Consider the following 20,947-nt stretch of genomic DNA (forward strand, 5'->3'; position numbering starts at 1 on the left):
AATTTGCAATGCTAATTTTCGTAAGCACGCCACAATTAAAAAAACCCCCATAACTCTGACACACAAAGTTCAATCAGCCTCAAATTCACACAAATTATAGTCTATTCATGACTGCCTTGAAACATTTCCCATCATACCTTGCGTTTTTTGACTGGCGCCATTTACAGTCATGTTCACTGTTAGCAACTATGGCACGACATAATTGAAAAATATAACTCAAATACAAAAAGTTCAAACTGCCTTATATTTGATACACATGATGGTTGTCCAGCCCTAAGCAAGAATCAATATGAAAATTTCCCATCATGCTTTGCGTTCAAAACGATATGTCGTTTTGACTTCAACATAGTGTTGGATGAATCTTATAATATGGGCGCAGGTTGCTAATGAAGTAAAAACAGGCTGTGATCAGTGGGAGGGGCCTATAATGTCACTGGAAAATTCATGGATTCGCATCATATTCACTGAGAGTGATTTTTAACTGGCTTTATACTTTATACTTTATACTGGGTTTTAACTAATGCTACTGTGCAAATTTCTATTTGGTTATACTGGTTTTTCCTGTTCTACTGCAATATCATTGCTATTGCTAAGCTAATGCTAGGTTATTGTTATGTCAATGCTATTGCTAGGTCAATGCTAATGCTACATTAATGTTAATGCTAAGCTATTGCTAGCTAATGTTAATGCAAAGTAATTGTTATTGCTAGCTTAAAGCTAATGCTAGGTTAATGCTATTGCTAGACTAATGTTAATGCAAGGTTATTGCTGATGCTAAGTTAATGCTAATGTTAGGCCATTGCTAATGCTTGGTTAATGTTAATGCTAGGCCCATGCTATAGCTATAGTAATGCTATTGCTATGCTAATGCTAATGCCAGGTTTTTGGTAATATTAGCCCAATATTAATGATAGGTTAATGTTAATGCTAGGTTAATGCTACTGCTAGGTTAATTGTAATGCAAGGCTAATGTTAATCCTAAAGCATTTGAAATGCAACACCTCAGCTGTTTCTCCACCTCGTACCTCAGGACCTCTTTTGCGCATGCGTGCCACTTCTGGATCACATTCCGCTCATAAATTCAAACTGATAGAAGACTAATTTAATGTGTACAAATTAACGAGCACACAAAAAAACGGATCTTTCAATAATATATAACTCCTAAAATTGCCTCCTTGTATTCTACATCAGCTAGAATTAGCTTTGGAGGACACCCAATGGCATGCAACTTGCTTAAATCATGTAAAATGTATAATATTGGACCAAATGTGCTGCCTACTGCCACCTACTGATTACGTGGACTGTTTTGTTTTTGTTTTTTACCCTTCCAGTCACCCCCATAAGTTGGAATTCACATATGTTAATCAATAGCACAGTATAACCTGTAAATAAATACTATGATAACAATAAAAACCAAACGTTTTTAAGACAAATTGAACCGTTGAATATAGTAAATCTAACAGTACTTTCAGGCACCGGTGTGCCATTGCAGTGGGAGAGGAACATTATTTGTTTTTGTTTTTTCGTGCTTTTTCATCAAAATGTATCTCATCAACGGGAGTTAGTCAAAAATATTTCAATCTTTATTGTTAGATGAGTTCATGGATAATGTAAGGATTGAAGTAAATGTAGTCTATAAGCACTTTAAATAAACAATATTTTTTTTTTACCCATGGACTCTGTGTGACTTTGAGACTATGTTTATGGAAATAATTTCACAGGATTATACTCAAAAACCAAATGTGACCTATCAGTCACTAAGTAGGGTTAAAAAAAAAATTAGCTTTAATCAACATTTTGGAGGGAGCTCCTGGGCTGATGTCTCTATAAATAATAGTGTAAGTAGGGATTTTTGCTGTCTCTCTTTCCTGTAACTTTCAACAACTGATGTCACAACAAGTTAAGGGAATTGGTTACATTAGGAAAAATTGTCTGTATGGTATGTATGGATTGGTTTAATTCCAATAATAATGACTAAATGAAAGCGTTCAAATCAGAAACATTCAAATATTGTTAACCAATAACCTGGAATGCTGCGGGGTAGAAGATGTGCCTCTCTCAAAACAAACTGGAAATAAAAATAGCCCAATGGTCCAGGTGGGACAATGTTTAGTCTTCAGTGTGACACTTGTGTTGAACGATGAATACCATTGGATAACAATGGACATAATACTTTCTATAAAGCTCAAAACACATCAACAGCACACAGAACCGACTCGCAAGGACACTGTGGCTGAGTCCATGTCTCACACACACACACACACACACACACACACACACACACACACACACACACACACACACACACAGTCATTTAACAAAGTGTGTGTTCCTCACACTGCATCCTTTAAAGACGTTGAGCTTGATTCTTCTTCTATTGGAACACTGATGAGTGTGTAAATCTGTGCGCCCACGCGTTTTCATGCACGTCCATGTGTGTTGTAGTGTGGGAACTTCATCATCGTGGAAAGAAACTCTTTGACATTTATTCCAAAGCAGGAAGAAATATGTAGCCTTGAGTTCTAGACACACACACACACACACACACACACACACACACACACACACACACACACACACACACACACACATATATATATTATTCCTTGAGTGTTGGAAGCAATAAACAAATGAGTACATAGCGATATTGCATAAAAATGCAATCTTGTGGAAATGATGCTCTTCTAGTTGGTGTGTGTGTGTGTGTACGCTCTCACTTTTGATATGAAACGGTTGCTAAATCTGTCACTGATTACCGTCCACCTGTGCAGGAGACGATGGAAAGCAGCCCATGTTTTCTCGCTCAAAGCGGGAATTGGTGCCAAAGCCTAAGCTGCACTTGAATAAACCCAGTAGAACAAAGACATTGCTAATGTATTTTGAAGGTTTCTACATTTTTTGAATCACTCGTGCGAAAGGAAGCCCCCCCAGTTGGTTTCAAGGTAAATGAGAAACATGATTAATGAGACAAGGACGCCTTTTTACTGTTGCTCCATGTTTTAGATTTGACGTTTACATGGCAGTTGTTGGCAGAGGGAAAAGTAATGGATTACAAGTAGTCGCGTTACTGTGAGTATGGGCACTTTTTTCTAAATCAGTAAATTTACTTGTACTTAAGTATGTTTAAAAAAAAAAGTTAAGTCACTAATTACATTCCTACACCCAACCATAACTGAGTAAATTATTATTTTTTGTGAAAATGATCAACGGACATTGTGAAACTACAAAAATGGCCAGACGACAATCAAATGCATCACATCATAGCCGACCAATCAGATTAAACGTAATGCACGGTGCCAAAAACGGCATTGAATACTGGTTATTTTTTTCAGTTTTAGAGTTCATAAATTTAGCTATACTTAGAGACTGATTTTTTATTTTTTATTGAATTTATTGGTGTTATTTTATTAAAAAAAAGAATCATACTTATTATTTTATGCAGATGCTTTTATGGAAAATAATGTAAGTTCCAATTGTGCAAGATTTGGTCTCTTCCTTTTTAAGTTTATACATGAGATGTTTTATTACCAAAGATAAAATATGAGCCCCTGCAAATATTGTTGATTTTCATTTACACAATTATTTATGTTTTTTTTTCTCCTGCGGGCTATATTGGATGCTCCAAAGGGCCGAATTTGGCCCCAGAACTGTGAGTTTGACACATGTATTAGAAAAAAAGCATGATTTGAATACATAGGCGTATACAAAATGTAGTTTTGTCACCTTTGTCAAACAATTATTAGGACACAACTAGTATTTACTTCTCATGACAGCAGTCATACATCATGAAATGGTTAATCTGTATATTTTGTCGCAACAGTAGTGTATTTACCACAATAAAAATGGTAATAGTAATAGTCATTAAAAAAAAAATAAATCAAATAAAGCAAAGTGAGAAAAAATGGTTACAAAATCCTGCACGTGAAGCCTGTACGTGTTCGAAAAGGAGTAGGATTAAGTATAAACCTATATGTAGTATGCACTTATTTACACTATAAAAAGAGACATAATTCATTAATATATATCTATAAATTATACATTCATGTGATCCACTATACGTTCATCTGTCCAAACATACACATACGTATACACACAGCTATTTATATATTTTTTCTCTTTAACTCTTTGAGAATATACATTTTATGCATTTATGTTTAAATTCAGACATATTTATCTTTAAAAATAAATCAAAACAAGAGGTTGGCTTATGAAAGAAGGTGTAGAGCGTTTTAAATACCTTGCTCCTCACCTTTTATAAATTGAACAATGTTATTTCCACATCTCAGTGCCAGCTGGCTGTAGCCAAGGTCAGCCGAGCAGCAGATGGCTGAGGCCTAATACAAAACCTTTTGTTGAGCTCAGACTGCTGAGCTGAGACAAATAGTGACAGTAGATACAGCGAGAAGAGGAGAAGATAGCAGGACTTATGGGAGGTGTTTGTTGAAATATAGCATCTTCCACCTGAGCTCAGCTTTTGCAATCTCAGCGAGCTGTCATCCAGCAAAACAGCAAATCTGCAGAGACTTTACGCAGTTTTACAGCACTGAGTCACACTTCAAAGAGCAGCTCGGGACGTGTGAGGATATTTAAGTGTGTCTGCACGTCTCAGGCTGACAAAGTGAGACTTTCATGTGACTAAGCTGCAGTTTGTGCTTTCTTTAAACTAAAGGTGAGAGTGAAAAGATCAAATCTGCAACTTTTAGGAGTGCATTGAAAACGAAATAATAACATTGACGCTCGTGCTCAGTAGGCACAGACTGAACACTAATGAATACAAATTATTCAAGATATTTGACATTTTAGACCACGTGTCAAACTCAAGGCCCAGGGGCCAAATCTGGCCCTTTAGAGCAGGGGGGTCACAAGACACTGGGAGGCGGTTGCCAGATGCCTTTAAGAAACCAAGAATATTTTTGGAACAATTTGAGACCATTTCTGCAAATGTTTACTCTTTTTCTGCAACTACCCCACTGACTCCCATTTCTGCCACTTCATCAAATTTCAATGCCTTTTATGCACATGAGCCACCTAAGGTCACACATGTTGACCCATTTCCACCATATTTCATGCTTATTTTTGCCAAATTAGCCACATTCACATTTTCTCATGCCCATTATTTGATTTGCCAGTTTAAAGTAATTGTTCTTTCTTTTTTTTGGCCCCTCTTAACTAATGTTAACACTGAACCATTTTTAAACCACTTTTACTGTCTGTTTTTGGCCACTTTTAACTAATTTCCGTGGTTTTTAAAGTGCGATTTCACCACCTTTTCCACCACATGACTGTTCTTCAATGTTCATGTCTGTGTTCAACCACCTTTGGGTACAGTGGGGGTACCCGGGACCTTTATTTCAGGGGTTACAGGCTGAAAAGGTTGAGAACCACTGCTTTAGAGCATCCAATTCCGTCCTTAGGAGAATTTAACTATGAAAGAGAACTAATTCAGTTATCTCTGTCCCTCCAAATACACAATTTTAATGAAACTCACAGTTTTCCCATGATTATCATATGATAGCAGTGATTTTTGTTATATTCTCAGTTTTTCTGAAATCCTGCCATTTTCTTGAAATTATTCCACAAAATTTCTTCAAATGAGATAAAAATGTCCTACAGGAAGTGATATCTGTGTCAATTATTGCTTGTATATTGTCTGTATCGTTCATATTTCACACATCATTTATATGTGGAAGTGCAAACTAGAGCACACTAGAGTTGAAATGACTCCTTTTCTCTACCAAAAGTCTGTGGCCCTTGAGATCAAACCAGTCCATATTTGGCCCCTGAACTAAAAGTTTGACACCCCTGTAGTAGACCACAAAAAAGACAGGTAAGCAAAAATGAACACCAATGCACTCACTTGGGTAATATTTTATTTACTCATTAATCTTCAAAACTATTTTTCATAATAAATTTCCACTTTATGTTCATCAAAGAACCGTAACAATAAAAATAAAAGTAAATACTGTAGAAAAATTGTACATATAGAAAATAAACATGGTTAATGAACACCTAAATCTAGAATGCCAGTGGTTCAGACACCTCCTTTTTGTTTTAGATGGCAATACAACAGAGATAGAAAGGGAAAGGAGGGGGAAGGATAAAGAGAAACTGAGAGGCCAGACGGGGAAAAACAAGAGGAAAACAAGAACGGGGGCCGGAAAGGATGGAGAGAAACTCGAAAAAAGTTAATTTCAACAGTTCACTCTGAAATCTCACGCACAGTCAGTTTCCCGTCTGTCTTTGCACGGGTCCATTTGGCATGCATCCGAGTTGTACATCTATTGGAAGAACTGGAGGGGCGTGTTCATGTCATGGCACTGTTTTGTACTGATATCTCATCGGAGGGGCTACACTTGGTGGGCTCAGACTCGTAGTAAACGTCTATAAACTGTTGCCCAAAGGAGAAGTATTAGTCTTTGCTGCAATTGGATCGTGTATTATCAGATCAGTCAACCCAACCAACGGCGTGAATACATGACAATGCGAAGAGAAAGCAACAAATGAAGAGACTTACTGAAATAAAGCAACCTGCAGCCATTAGCATCAATGAAGCGGATCAGCAACAAATGTCAACATTTATTTTGATCTGTGAATCATCAATGAGTCACCTCCTGTGATTGACTGATTCTTTTCCTCAGCTTGTTTCTTTTTTTCTTTTTTTTTTTTTAGTAAAAAAAAATAAATAAAAAGCAGGTTGGTTAGAGCATGTAGAGTGGGCGTGGCCTATGAGCTCTCAAGCTGGAAAACAAAACATAGCCTACACATGGTTGTTGTTGTACACACATCCACTTACTTCCCCTACAGACGAACCTGACCCAACCTCAGGCATGCAGCACACATGAGATGAGTCTCATTTTGAAAATTTAGATTTGAGCCTAAAGTCAATTGGAAACCAGTCGATGGATGGTGCTTGATGGTTTAACCTCTGGAGTTTCAATGCAGTATAAATCACACGGAGTAAGATAATTCACGTGCAATAAGATTCCCCACCATCCCTTCCACTGTCCCAATGTTCCTCATAGTCATTGACAACATTAATCATTAAGGTCTTTGTCGCCTTCACCGTTATCTTCTTGTATAGTCCTCAGTAGTGTGGTTCAAGAAGATACCAATGCTCCTTCACGTTGCAGGTCAGCGTATCTGCACGTGTTGGGTTGTTTGTTTTTTCTGTGTATCTGTGTGTGACTGTGACACAACAGTCATGTGTGACTGGTGTCTGTAGGTAGCATCAGAAGTCTCAAGTATCCTGACCAGGAGAAAGAAGAAGGAGGAATCAGTCAATCACTGATTCATCCGTGTTTGTTATTTTTCCAGTTCTGCAGCATGGCATCCACATCCCCATCCATTGTGTTGACAGGCACCTGTTTGGCTTCTATACCTCTTTTGCTTGTGGTACATCATCTCCATAGCGAAACACCCTGAATCCCTGCCCTGTTATGTCGAGGGCGTTGGATGTGGAACGTTGGGAGCGCTTGTTTCCTCCTCATCTTCTGTGCTTCGTCAATGCCTGATGTCTGATCTCAGGAAAGAAAGGAAGGCCAAGGCAGAAGCTTGGAGGAGACACTTGTTGGTGCTCTGATATATCTCTGATGCTCTGCCTCTTGTTCCACACACTCCGTCTGCCTTTGTGCTTTTGCCTAAAAGTCTTTCTCCACCTCTCTGAGGCAGCAGAGTGTGTTGGTCAAATGCTCCTCCTCCGCTGTTCAACTGGTGCTTTCTCTATCATTTGGAATGATGTTTAAGTTCATTAAAAGAAGCCTTGTGCAAAGGCTCTGCACATTGGTAAATACTGTACAGTAAAGGGCTCGTGCCCCCAGGGTCAGTCTTTGCGTGTGCGTGGATGTTTGTGCTTCAGTGTGTGTGTGTGTGTGTGTATATTTTGTGTTTATTGGATAGTAAACATTAACATCAGCTTGTCTGTGTGTGTGTGTGTTGTTGTTTTCGAATATATCTATTTATGTACATATACCATTATATATAAAGGTGTATGCTTTTATGCCGGCGCGTCGGGTGTTGTCTTCTGCCTCAGACGTAGTACTCCTTGTCTTTGTTTTTCTTGTTTTTGGAGATTTTGGCGATGCCCAGTGGCTTGTCCTTGGCGCTGCCGTTGGGCTGCGTGGCTGAGTTGCTGATGTAGTTGCGGCTCTCGTCCACGTGGTAGGAGCCTTCATCGCGGTTCCGATACTTGTACATGGCGTAGAGGAGGATGAGGATACAGAGAGCGGCGGCCGCCACGATCCCCACCACCATGCCCGTGGTGCTGCTGCTTTCTCGCACCACCTCGGACGGACCCGGGAAGACCTTCACCTCGGGCAGGGGAGGGCGAGCTGTGAAGGGAGGAGCATGCGTTAGCCTTAAGGACAATACAACACAATATCGTGATCTATTATCATTGGTTCCTAAACTGGGGTACGTGTATCCCTAGGGGTACTTTAACATCTCTCAGGAGGTGCACAGAAACATTTGTCAGCACGCAGACTTTTTTCTCATCCATCAATAATAATTTGTGGCACAGATCTTTTTTTTTTTTTTTTTTTTTTTACTTTGTCTGCACATGCTTTCGAAGGTTAACACTACAAGAAGTGCAATCTTTTGACAGCAATGCATATTTTATTATTGCAATTAAATAAATTTATTTATTTCATTGCATAATTGTGACCGTCACCAGCCCTCCCTAGGGAAGGGTAAGAAATACTTTATTAAAGGGAGGATGTAAAAAAGAGAGGGCAGTGTTACACCAAGGTGAGGGGTTGGAGGGGGGTGGGGAAGTTAGCAGGGAAGAGGGATACAAGATAGGATATGGAATGGGTGAGGAATAGTTTTAAGTGATGCGATGTGAAATTGTGGTTGTGTATATTGTGTTTATTGTTGTGTTGTCAAGCCAGTTTGGTGACCAGTGTGTGGTTTAGGAATAATGGTGGTGGCTGTGAACAGAGGAAGAGGTGAGTGGAAATTCCATAAAACAGGTATTTGGGAACAACGTGTCTAAGGTTGAGCCCAGTATGAGTGTTATCCCACAGCCCAAGGCCAGTGCATCCATGACAAATGTATTTCCAAGTACCGCCACTGCAAAACCCAAGAGCCGCCCCCGGGCCCGAAGAAGCAGTCAGGCCAGCAGCAAGAGCAGGCAGCCTAAGGGCCCCCGGCGACCACCCCACGGCCAAGCAGTCCCCCGAACGCCCCCAAGATCCCAAGCCGAGAGGCAGCCATCACCCCCCCATACACACCCGAGAAAGCCCCAAGGAGCCAAGGACCCAGCGCACCACGCCACCGATCCCACCCCCAACCCCCAGACCCCCCACCCCATCGACCCCCCCACCCCCCCACCCCACCCCCGCGCCTAACCCCCCGAGGGGAGGGCCCAGAGAACTCCCTGCCCGAGGCCCCAGCGGAGGAGCCGAAGCCCACACCCAGCAGACGACCAGAACCGCGCCGAACAGGCAGCCAGTGGGCACCCGCCGGCGAGCCCAGAGCCAGCAGGGGCCCGACCCCAGGCCAGAAGGACCCGGAACGGATGCAGCACCAGGAGCAGCCCGCCCAGGGAGGACGACCACACCCCAAGCCGCATAAGGCACCAGGGGGCCGCTGGGAGTCTCCCCGCCGGCCCCCAGGCACCCCAACCTAGCCCCCCACGGCGCCCCAGATCACCCTTCACTGATGCCGCCCGCGCCACGAGCTTCAGTTCTTTTTTTTTTTTTAAAGCCAGGGCCCCCTCCAAGGGCCAAGCCAGACCGCCCCGCCGGGATGTGGCCCCCTATTCCGGCCCCCGACACCCTACCTCACGGGGCACTGCCCAAGCAGGGGCCGTACCAGTAGGTACGCAAGGGCGCGGCACGCGCCACCCGCCCCGAAAGACCCCCGCCAGGACCGGCCCGGCCAGCAGGCCAAGCACCCCGGGCCCCAGGAGCACCCCCCGGGACCAGGACCCCCCAAGGGCAAGCCCCCGGGCCAAGCCCCCGGGACGCATCCCCCACCCCCGCCCGGGACCCGGCCACGGCCCAGCAGGACCGCACAGCCCCGGACAGCCCACGGCCAGCAGCCCAGGGCCCGCCGCCCCCCGGACAGCGCCAGCCACGGAGCAGCGCCCCCCGCCGGCCCGCGAGCAACCGGCGATCCCCACCGCGGGGACGGAGGCACCCCAACGGCACACATCAAGTGCGGGACAGCAGCCCCCAGCCAAAGATGCCCCGGACCCACCCACCAGTCCGCAAACGGCAGGACAGACCCACCAGGCGGCCGACAGCAACCTCCACCACCGGAACAGCTAGCGCCGCCCCCCAGTAAACAGCATCACCCCGAGGCGCCAAGCAACCCCGCCCCAACCCCGGCGAGGACACCAGCACCCCCCCAGCACACCCACCCCCCAAACCGGCGAGGCAGGCCGCCCCGGGCCCGCACACCGCGGGGCCCGCCCCCAAGGCCACCAGGAGACAAAGCAAGCACCAAGCCACACCCAAGGGGGAGAGGCACCCCCGCGCCCCACCCGGCCGACACAGCCCAAGGAGAGACCCCGGCAAAGCCCCCCCGAGACCCACCGCCACGCCCGACCGCACCATCTTGATGTGCTTTTGCTCTATGCAGTGGCCCAGCCACCAACAGAGGGGCCAGGCCCCCACCGGAGAGGCCCAAATATGTGTACCAACCCACCACCCTGTTATGGTGCCTCTCCATTCCCCAATGGAGAGGCACTTCCCGATCCCCTGTGTGAATGTGTGTGTTTGGTGAATGTATGGGGTGTAATTAAAAGAAGGGGGATGGAGGGGAGCGGTGCTCCCCCTCCAGCCTCTGTGGATTTATGTGTATGTGGTGTAATAGGCCGGAGGGTGTAAAAGATGATACACCCTCCGGGGGGTGACATGTTGAGATGCGATTAAAATTGGAGGGATTAGTAAGGCAACTAGAGGTGGGAGGGCCGCCCCCACGCCACTACATAGTAACACAGGTGGCGGCCCCCTCCACCCCCAGCCCCACCATCCAGCCCCCCAAGGGTTGGATATTGGTGTGTGGTGCATTTTGTGAGTGAGCCAGACCAGCTGGGAGTGGGGTGAAGTGAACATGTAGGAGGCCTGTCCAGTGTGAGCCGGGCCCGTCCGCGTGGCGGGCCACGCGAGAGGGTAGATGGCGCAGACGGGCAAGTGGCACTGCGGGCCCCGGAACAGCACAGCCGGAGACCCCCCCCCCCACGGCACCCCCCAGACCGCGCCGGCCCCGCGGAGCACGGCGACACCCCCCACCCCCGGGCACAGCCAGGCACCAACAACATCCCCCGGCGCCCCAGGGGGCGACCCCCGCCGCCCGCCGGCCCGGAGCAACGCCACCCCGCCACCAAGGGGAGCGGCCGAGCGGGGGGGAGGCCCATGCCCGCACCAGGGCCAGCACAGGCCCACCCGGCGCCACGATACAACACTCTCCACCGGGAGGCGGCCCCGGCCCCCCCGACGAGAGAGGACGCCATCCACCGCCAAGCAGGGCCACCCCGCCAGCCACGGACCGGCAAGCCAGAGTACCGAAGCACCCCCAGCCCGGAACCGCCCCCCCACACCAACGGCGCCAATAGAGCCCCCCCCCCCCCACGGAGGCAATCCCCGACGACCCACGCACCGGCACGAGACACCCCCCCGACGCCAGCACACCCCAAACAACAGCGGGCCCAAGGCCACCAGCCCCGCCCCGCCCAAGGCTGCGCAGCGCCGCCACGAGCCGCGGCTGGTCCCCGGGCAGATGGCCGGAGAGCACCTCCCCGGACACGTAGCCCAAGGATCCGCCCCCGGGGCACCCCCGCCCCGGAATCGCGCCCACGGCGCCCGGTGCACCCAGCCAGCAGACCAGCCAATCCCAACGCGGATCCACCGGGCCAGGAACCACGCGCCGCGCCCCCGCACACCCGCCCAATACGACCCCCGGGGAGGCCCCATAGCACCCCTCACCCCACCCCCTAGCCATAACGTCCACACCCCGGCCATTGCGGTCGTACAAAAAGCCCCCGAGGGGGCCCCGCCTAGCCCGTCGCGCAAGCGACATCCCTAGCAAAGGTGCGCCCCAGGGAGCCAAGCCAAGGACCCGCAAGGGCCGACGGAGCAACCCACAGCCACACCCCGCCACCCAGCAACCCAGGAGGCAATCGCCGACCCCGGGCAGCAGCCACCCCCAAAGCTACCCCCACCCCGGATCCCCCCGGACCGGAGCCAAGGACCCCACCACCCCAGGCCCCCCAACGAGACCACCCCCCAGCCAACCCACCCGGCACTGCACCGCCCGCCCCCCAGGCGGGAGCCACAGCCCCCCCACCAGCGCCCCAGGCCAACGGGAGCCCCCCAAACCCAACCCCACAGGATGGCGGGCGCAAGGGCAAAGGAGGAGGAGGGGGGGAGGACGAGACAGGGGGACAGGGAGCAAGGGGAAGGAGCGGCAGGGGAGCACGCAGGGCCCCAGCCCCAGAGACCAACCAGATGCGCATGCAAGGGGCAACGGCGCCAAATCAAACAGCCCCGGGACCCCGTGAACACCCAGAAGGAATGCACACCCGTGCTGAGGCAACAAGGCACCCCGGCAACCCACCCCAGCCATCCTGACCAAGACCACCCCAGAGGCCCAAGGCGGCCCCGGCCTACAGTTGGGCTAGTGCGTTAGTAAAGAGTGGTGCTGGCAGTCGCTTGCAGGCTAGATCATCAGGCTTTTAAAAATTTAGATTTAATGCAATTAAAAAAGGAGTCCAACGCTCCTCAAAGCACGTTATTTTTTTTTGTTTTCTGAGAGCAGACATCTTTTCCATGGAAATAAATTCTGTGAGGAGATTTTGCCATTGGTTTATGTTTAAGGATTTTTTGTCTTTCCAATTTAGTAATATTGTTTTTTTTGCTATGGCTAGTGCCGCAAGGATTGATTGTGATTGGTTTGCTGGAGGTTGAAGCATTGTCAGGTCTCCAATCAAACAAAGATTTGGAGATAAAGGAATTCTGTAGTCCAAAATGGAGGACAGTTTTTCAGTGATTAGAATCCAAAAGTGTTGAACTGGGGAGCAAAGCCATAAGGCATGTAAATAGGAATCCGCTGTATTCTGGGTGCACTGAGAGCAGATGTCTGTTGCTGAGAAGCCCATTTTATGCATTTTCTGTTGGGTAATGTGGGATCTGTGGAGGACCTTGTATTGAATTAGCTGAAGGTTTGTGTTTTTTGTCATCTTAAAAGTATTACAACAAATTTCTGCCCAGAAATCAGTGCTCGGGGTGATTGAGAGTTCGGCCTCCCACTTCGCGATTGGTAAGTAATTACAGTTAGTGTTCGAAAGCGCTCTGTATATTTTTGAGAGTTTTTTTGATTTTGTTGAGATTTTTTTCATATATAGCCAGTTCTGGAGGTTGTAACGTAGTTAAGTCTAGTGGAGTGGTTTTCTTTATTGTCTCTGTTACTTGTAAGTACTGTAGAAAGTTACTTTTATTTATATCGAATGCTTGGGTTAGATTGTTATATGACCTGATCTTGTCATTTTCAAAAAGGTCTTGGAGATGAGTGATTCCACTCTCTTCCCATGTCTTCAGATAGAGTGGTGTTTTTTTATTTTTAAAGTCGGGGTTGTGCCAGATTGGAGAGAGTATACTAGTTTTTAATTGGCCATTTGTGATGTCCAGGGCTTTCCACCATGCAGTCAGTGTGGAGGCAATTAGTGGGTTTTTAAAGCAGTTGTGATGTTTGAGGGTCGCAGTGATAAAAGGGAGATCAGAGAGTTTAATGTGTTTGCAGTCTAACTGTTCTATTTCTAGCCAGGTGTTGTAGTATTCTTTTGGATTTAGCCATTCTGTTAAATATAGTATTTGGTTTGCTAAGTAATAATGCATGAAATTAGGGGCTTCTAAACCACCCTCGTCTTTGTTTTTTTGAAGGGTAGAAAGGCTTATTTTAGGTTTTTTATTTCTAGTATAGAATTTTGTAGTTGTAGAATCTAATCTTTGAAACCATTGTTTTGGTGGTTTTAGTGGTATCATTGAGAACAAGTAGTTTATTTTTGGTAAGATTTTCATTTTAACTGAGGCTATCCTGCCAAGTAGTGAGATGGGGAGATTGTTCCATCTCCGCAGATCTTCTGTGACTTTGTCCAACATCGGATCATGATTTAGTTTAATTAATTCATTTAAGTTTGGTGATATATTTAAGCCTAGATATTTAATTGTATTTGTGGTGGAGGGGTGTTGTGGATTTTGGTGTGCAGGATTCCAAGAGTTTTTTGTCAAAGGGAGGATTGATGATTTTGTCCAGTTAATGGAATAGTCTGATAATTTAGAGAAGCTGTTTATTAGATTAAATACTTCCTCTAAAGAGGATTGCGGTTCTTCCAAATAGAGTAAAATGTCATCCGCGTAGAGATTAATTTTGTGTTCTGAGATGGATGAGTGGATTCCTTTAATAACAGAGTTCTGACGTACAGCTGCTGCGAGAGGTTCAACGAATATTGCAAAAAGCAAAGGTGAGAGTGGACAGCCTTGTCTGGTTCCCCTCTGCAGTGTGAAGCTTTGGGATGTTATTTTGTTTGTGGTTACTGAGGCCTTAGGTTTATTGGCACAGATCTTTAAAATACACCAAAAGGTGAAGTTCAAACTGTAAAATGAGCAAAAAAAATCCAAAATAAATGAAAAAAAATGCCTAAATAAGGGATGCTTGCGATAAGAAATGAAGGCTCATGGGTACATGGAGCAATAAAGTTTGGGAAACACTGAACTATATCAACCAGTGTTAAGTCAACTAAAACGTATACAAAACCCTTAATTCAACGCTGCTTTATCTGGTGAGTAAAATGTGACAAAAAAGACGACCGGACAAGTTAGATTCCAACCAATCCTTTTTATCCAAATAATTATCGTAACTGAAATTTAAACTTTCTAGTCGTTCATTGAAATATACAGAAAATAAACGACGACTTGTGAAGAACATGATTATGCAATTATTCCAGCAAGTTCTTTTTGTCTTTATTCAAAAAGAAGACAAAAAGAACTTGCTGGAATTATTACGTGGAAATCAGAGACACATCATCAGCAGATGCCTCTGAAGAAGACTGGCAGTTGACAGTTGAAACATGTCAGGAGATCAAACAAAATTTCCTGAAGAACAGTTGTCTGAATAAATGAAACCTTAACATTATTATGTATTTCAATTTCTCTAATAGGCCTTAGAAATGTTTTATTAAGAGTAACATGGCACATTTTCAGTTTTAGGACTAGTTAGTTAAATCTATGCTTACAATGGAGTTTTTACTACCATATCAAACATAATTTAGCTAAATCTATTACATTAAAACAAAACTGTCAAATAATTTTTTTAAAAAAAGGAGTAAAATGAAATGTTACTTAACCTAAATGCATTCTAAAATTGGTCTAAATCAAGACTAAAATGAGATTAAAAGTTCTCATCAAAATTAACACATATTTAAATACTGACAGAATGTAAGTTTTTTAGCGGCAGGCAAGGCTTCAAATCAACAGCACTGTGTAATCCGACCCTATTGGAACTCTACTATTATAATGAACCGTATCTTGGAGCATCAGGAAATGGTTATTGATTCCGACATGCACAGACAGTATGGCAGGAAGATGAAGCCAAATAACACAATGTATCATGGTGATGAATTATTTGACAAGCGTTTTGCATACAATACTCCATGCTGGCGGGAGAAAGCTGACGCTGGGAGCTGAAGCTGTTTACATGTCATCACATGCTGTAATGTGTTAACAGATTTCATTACTGAGAAAGGAACACAGGTGCTCTTTACATCAAGGCTTATAAGATACAGTAGACCGTACGGGATGAGAATATTTGACAGGATGAGGTCAAATGATTCCATTAAATAAGAAAAAAAAGATCGTAATAACATAGAAAAGAAGGTGAAAAGAAATTGCAAAAATCTGAATACATTTTTTTTTAATAATCCCAGGAGGAATTTACTTTTGTTACAATTACAGCCAGGAGAAATAAGAAGCATGAGGCAAGATAAATCATAATATAAGATCAAAAATGTTAACATAGAGTAATAACATAAAAAATAAGGAAAAAAAGCCTGCTAGCCAAGTGTTTGTGCCCGCCTGACGGTATGAACCAAAGTGGATATAAAAAATGTAGCGTTGCGAGGCACAAAAATGGAGCAAAAACTGAACCTTAGTGGAAGTAGAAGAAAACATGGGCTGGAAATGAACCCAAATGGCATCACAATGGAGAGTTTTCTCACCTGAGCTGGGGTCACATGGGTCAATGTCTTCATCATCGCTTGGACACTCAGCGGACGCCACTAACAGGTCGTCGGCCGACTGTAAGAGCAAGAAAAACATCACGTTATTATACAGGCGCCAACTCGTTATTTACAACAGCTCTGTACTCAACACCCCTCCTGGTAATCTTTTACGTGTGAGTTCACAGCGCCAATCTGACGCCCACTAGCTTTCCAGTTAGCCACAAACAGTGATGGCAGCGTCAGCCCCCGGTGATGGCAGGCGGCCAAAACATGGACGCCAAGAAATGGAGAACAGAGCAGAGGAGAGTAACAATGAATCCTTTTCAAAACCACAAGGGGACAGTTGGTTTTAATCTGCAGCTTTTCTAACCCTCCCTCCATCTCCACAGAGTCTCTCCCCTGGCTCTCACTTCTTCTACCTCTCCTATCTGATACTGGAAAATGTTCATGTGTGTTGTGGAAAACCAGTTCAGGTGGAAAAGATTACATCTGCTACTTTTAGGAGCTCAAATCTACATTTTATAGTGCATTGAAAACTAAACAACACTGACGCTACCCCTCAGTAGGCACAGACTGAACACTTCTGATTACGAATTATTCAAGATGTTTGACATATTAGACCACATATGTCAAACTCTAGGACCGTGAGGTCAAATCCGGCCCTTTAGACAATTCAATTCGGACCGCAGGAAAAAGTAAAAATGAAACTATTTGCAGTTTTCCCAGTGCTTATATTGCATTATTGCAGTCCTTTTTAATGTTAAACTGTGGAAAAAAATCCTCAAAATTCTTATAAAATCTTTCAATTTTCCTCAAATTATCACATATACAGTATTTCCCTTCATTTAATAGAAATTGGTCACAACATCTAGGAACTGACACTTATTGTTTAGATATTGTCAGTTTCCTACATATTTTATATTTAATATGTACTTATATAAGTGCAAACTATGACACAATAATGTTGGAATTACTCGTTTTTCCACTTAAAATCTGCGGCCCACTTGAGGTCAAACTACTTTGTATTTGGCCCCTTACCTAAAATGAGTTTGGCACTCCTGCTCTACACTTTTCACAGGGCTCACAGTTTTCCCATGATTATAATATGATGGTAGTCATTTTTATAATTCTCAATTTTCCCCCAAAATCCTGCCATTTTCCCTAAATTATTCCACAAAATTTCCCAAAATTAAATAAAAGTTTGTCAAATAATCAAGGTCTTACGTATTTTACCCGTCATTTAAACGTGGAAGTGAAAACTAGAGCACATTAGGGTTGAAATGACTATTTTTCTCTGCCAAAAGCCTGTGGCCCACTTGAGATCATTCATGTCCAGCTCTCAACGGCTAATTTGAATCTCCTTTACTCAGCCCCTCAGTGCAGGGGAGACGCATTTATTGTACTCATACTCAACCCCTACCCTTCATTATTCCATTAACATCACTGTAAACACCATTCGTTTGTGCCTCACGCTCCTCTCAATGGAAAAAGGCGCCCTTTTTCCCTCTCCATCCGTTCTCCTCTTGTTGCCATGGCAACTCTAAGTTCAGGCTGTTAAAATGATGGAGGATAAAAAAAAAAAAAAGTGTGCTTGTTACTCTTAGTGGGGACCTGTGCATTGATTTTTTTTTTTTACCAGTGTGAGGAGAGAAGAGAGAGCGGGGTGTGAGTGCGAGATAGATGGATGATAAAAGGAAATTTAGGTGGAAGCAAGTCAGGAGAAAGGGGTGAGAACAGGAGGAGGAGGAGGAGGAGGAGGAGGAGGAGGAGGACTTCAAAGTGTTGCGGTCTTTACTTAACACTGTGCTAATGTGCCGTGCATATTCATGAACTACTGTTAAATATCGCCTGCCTTGACGTTTCGACATGAGAGATATAAATGTGCCTGTGTGTGTGTGTGCGTGCGTGTGCGTGCGCTTAAACCACACTGGGCGCTTCGTGCCGGCACTAAATTAAAATTGGATTGTGATGCATTGCAGTAAATGTAAGAAGAACCGCCATGGCAGAATTAGAAAAAGAAAGGGAGAGCAGAGCGGAAACAAAGAGATGATGAAATTGTCTGTGTCCCAGACACAAACACGGTCTGTCCAATCATCTGCTGGTCCTGATAGGTCTGGTTTGGCCCCTAAAACACATCAACTATTGATGCTCAACCAATGACTCTTTCCTCTACTGCCTTTCCAATCATTTCTGCTCACTGGGCTGTCAAATGCTACTAGTTTTAGCTTGGCCTCTGGTCTCCAGCCAGTCAATAGCCCTTTGTGACATTTCCAGGGTGTCTAAATAGCAGATGAACCAATCAGCCAGCAGAAGGCACGTCAACGATCAATGTCACAACACCACACTTCATTGTTAATCTCAAAAACACCTTCAGATCTGCTCTGATTATTTTTTTTTTAAAGCAGATTCCCCAAAAGTCTCTTCCTCCTCTGATCTGACATCACCTCATCAGGTGACACTCCCCTTTCAAATTATACAGGGTGTCAATTGGAGTATTGATCTTTTTTTTTATCACATGGGAAGCAGCGGACATGAGGGATTAATAGGGACACTGACAAACGACATCACAGATGACCACTAAATAAATGTTGGAGAAAAAAAAAACAACAACCTCGCCCTCCTTTTGTCCCCATCTTTTCATAGTCTTTACTATACCATGCAGATATTAAGATGGACACGAAAAGGAAAATCAAGACAGAGACTGAGTGAAAAGTAAAAAAAAAAAGAGCGAAATATCTACCTGAGCAGCCGAACAGTGCCAACGACCGTCAATGCCTCCCTGACTGCCTATTTCACACATAGTGGCTGTGCTCTCGCTGAAGGTTCAACAGCTTGTCTGCTAGACTTTCACAACTAGAAAGAAACTCTACGAAAGCCACACATGCTCCATTTGGCTTTTTTCCCCTCTCTTTACAGCCACTTCAACGCAGGCATACAAGTGCGGAATCGGGCGGAAGTTGGTCGGATGATGAAGAGATCCGGATGAGAGAGAGAGGAGAGGAGCTATAGCTCCACTACTGCAGATGGTGAGATAGACTCGTACACCGCCTGCATTAACAGCCTATCACTGGAGCTCAACCACAGACACAGAGGGAGGGGAGGAGGAGGGCGGGGATTGATGGGTAAATATGGAAAGATATCAAGGGAGAGACAGCGAAGAGAGAAGCAGAGGTGACGGTAATGAAAAATATATAGGAAAACTAAGATAAGAGATGCAAAGATTTAAAGGAAAAGCTTGAGCTTGTTCAGGAGTCTGGGTCAGGTGGTCGCCCAGGAGCCAATGAGACGCTAAAGTGAGCCTCGGCGCTCCATAGAACACAGACAAACGAAGTTGATCCACAGACGGAGGACGGCGAACATCAAAACTAAAACTCAATGTCTGTGACTCAGAAAAAGCCTCTAGCATAAACACTCCTGCTCACTCTCTCCCTCTCTTCTCCTGGCTGGTGCTCGGCTATCATGCATTATTAATCTCCTCTACTTTTTAACATGCAAAAGGAGAAAAAGAAATAACACTTTTCTACTGCATGATGCACCACTATACCCGTTGGGCAAATTAGACACCTATAACATGAACTCATGCAATCGCGTGCATGAAATTAATCAAAAACTTGGAATGCGAGTGTGATGCAACGTGCTGCAAGTGAAGACTATTGTTCTAAAGAAGTGTGTCTGTGTGTCTGTGTATCTCTGCAAAATTCATGTGTGCACTAGCTAAGGCCAACGTGGTTGCCAGGCAACACTCAAGAGCCTCAATGGAGAAGCTGTGGATTTCTTCTTCAAGGACACACACACACACACACACACACACACACACATACACACACACACACACACACACACACACACACACACACACACACACACACACACACACACAATACATGTACACACTTACACAAAAAGAAAGGGTTAGGGCACCAATGGGAGTGCTTCCACTTGCAGACGAATAAATGCAAACACTGCAGTATGCTGAGCTCACTCTGTCTGACCTAGTTCTCCAACAGTGATACTGGCTCCCACTTTTAGCTCAGGCATCACTTTAGAACATCGCCAGGCATGGTTTGTTCAAAATACCTTTGCATAAACAGGTAGGGGTTGAAAACAAGACCCTGTCACTCTTCAGCGCCATCCATCCAGCTCTCATATCCATTATTGATGCCTGAGGCCTTGCTCACAGCTCTCTGCGTTCTATTATTTATGTCTAACACAGCTGGTGGTTTATCCACAGAGGAGCTGGTCGCTGTGGGAGTCGAGGATGGGAGGGAGAAGGAAAGCAAGCCGTGGGGCTCGTAATCTCCATGGCAACTTGTGTCAGTGTGAAAATGACTGCAGCGCCCACAAAAAAAAAAAAGCTTCAGCATCTACTCTTCAGCTTTCTAACGTGTTTCTATTTTAGTTTTGGCTAGTTTGGATTTAGCTTTGTGACGCAAAAGCAGAACTCTATGTGCCGTGTGAAGATAGCCAGATGGTTTTCACTGCAATCCAGTGTCCAGAATCAACCACTGTGCTGTTTGAAAACTGACACAACGCTAGCCAAACATGTCAAACCAAACTCCACATCACTTGTGCTATGTTAAGACAGTAGCTTTTAATGCACAATTTGAATTTTTTTGTATGCTCATTCATATTGCACATTAAATTAAAAAAAAATGCCCAAAATGACATCAGAAACACTCAAAATAAGAGACAAACACAGGAAAAACTCTAAATGATACCAAAAACACATAA

At 44.7% G+C, this 20,947-nt stretch overlaps 1 protein-coding gene across 15 annotated transcripts in view; it reads right to left on the reverse strand.

Annotated features, from left to right (window-relative positions):
* Positions 1-5,853: 5,853 nt before the first annotated feature.
* The window catches only part of nrxn1a (neurexin 1a), a 105,519-nt gene continuing 90,425 nt past the window's right edge, over positions 5,854-20,947 (reverse strand). For all 15 annotated transcript variants that reach the window (XM_028476727.1, XM_028476724.1, XM_028476721.1 and 12 more), the window contains 2 exons: positions 16,214-16,292; positions 5,854-8,327 (listed from right to left, as the gene is read on the reverse strand). In XM_028476727.1, the coding sequence (XP_028332528.1) occupies positions 8,026-8,327; positions 16,214-16,292 (381 nt within the window). In that variant the 3' untranslated portion in view covers positions 5,854-8,025. The remainder of the gene's footprint in view (positions 8,328-16,213; positions 16,293-20,947) is intronic.

The sequence above is a fragment of the Gouania willdenowi genome, chromosome 19, assembly GCF_900634775.1.
Source record: "Gouania willdenowi chromosome 19, fGouWil2.1, whole genome shotgun sequence".
Classification (NCBI taxonomy): Eukaryota; Metazoa; Chordata; class Actinopteri; order Blenniiformes; family Gobiesocidae; genus Gouania; species Gouania willdenowi.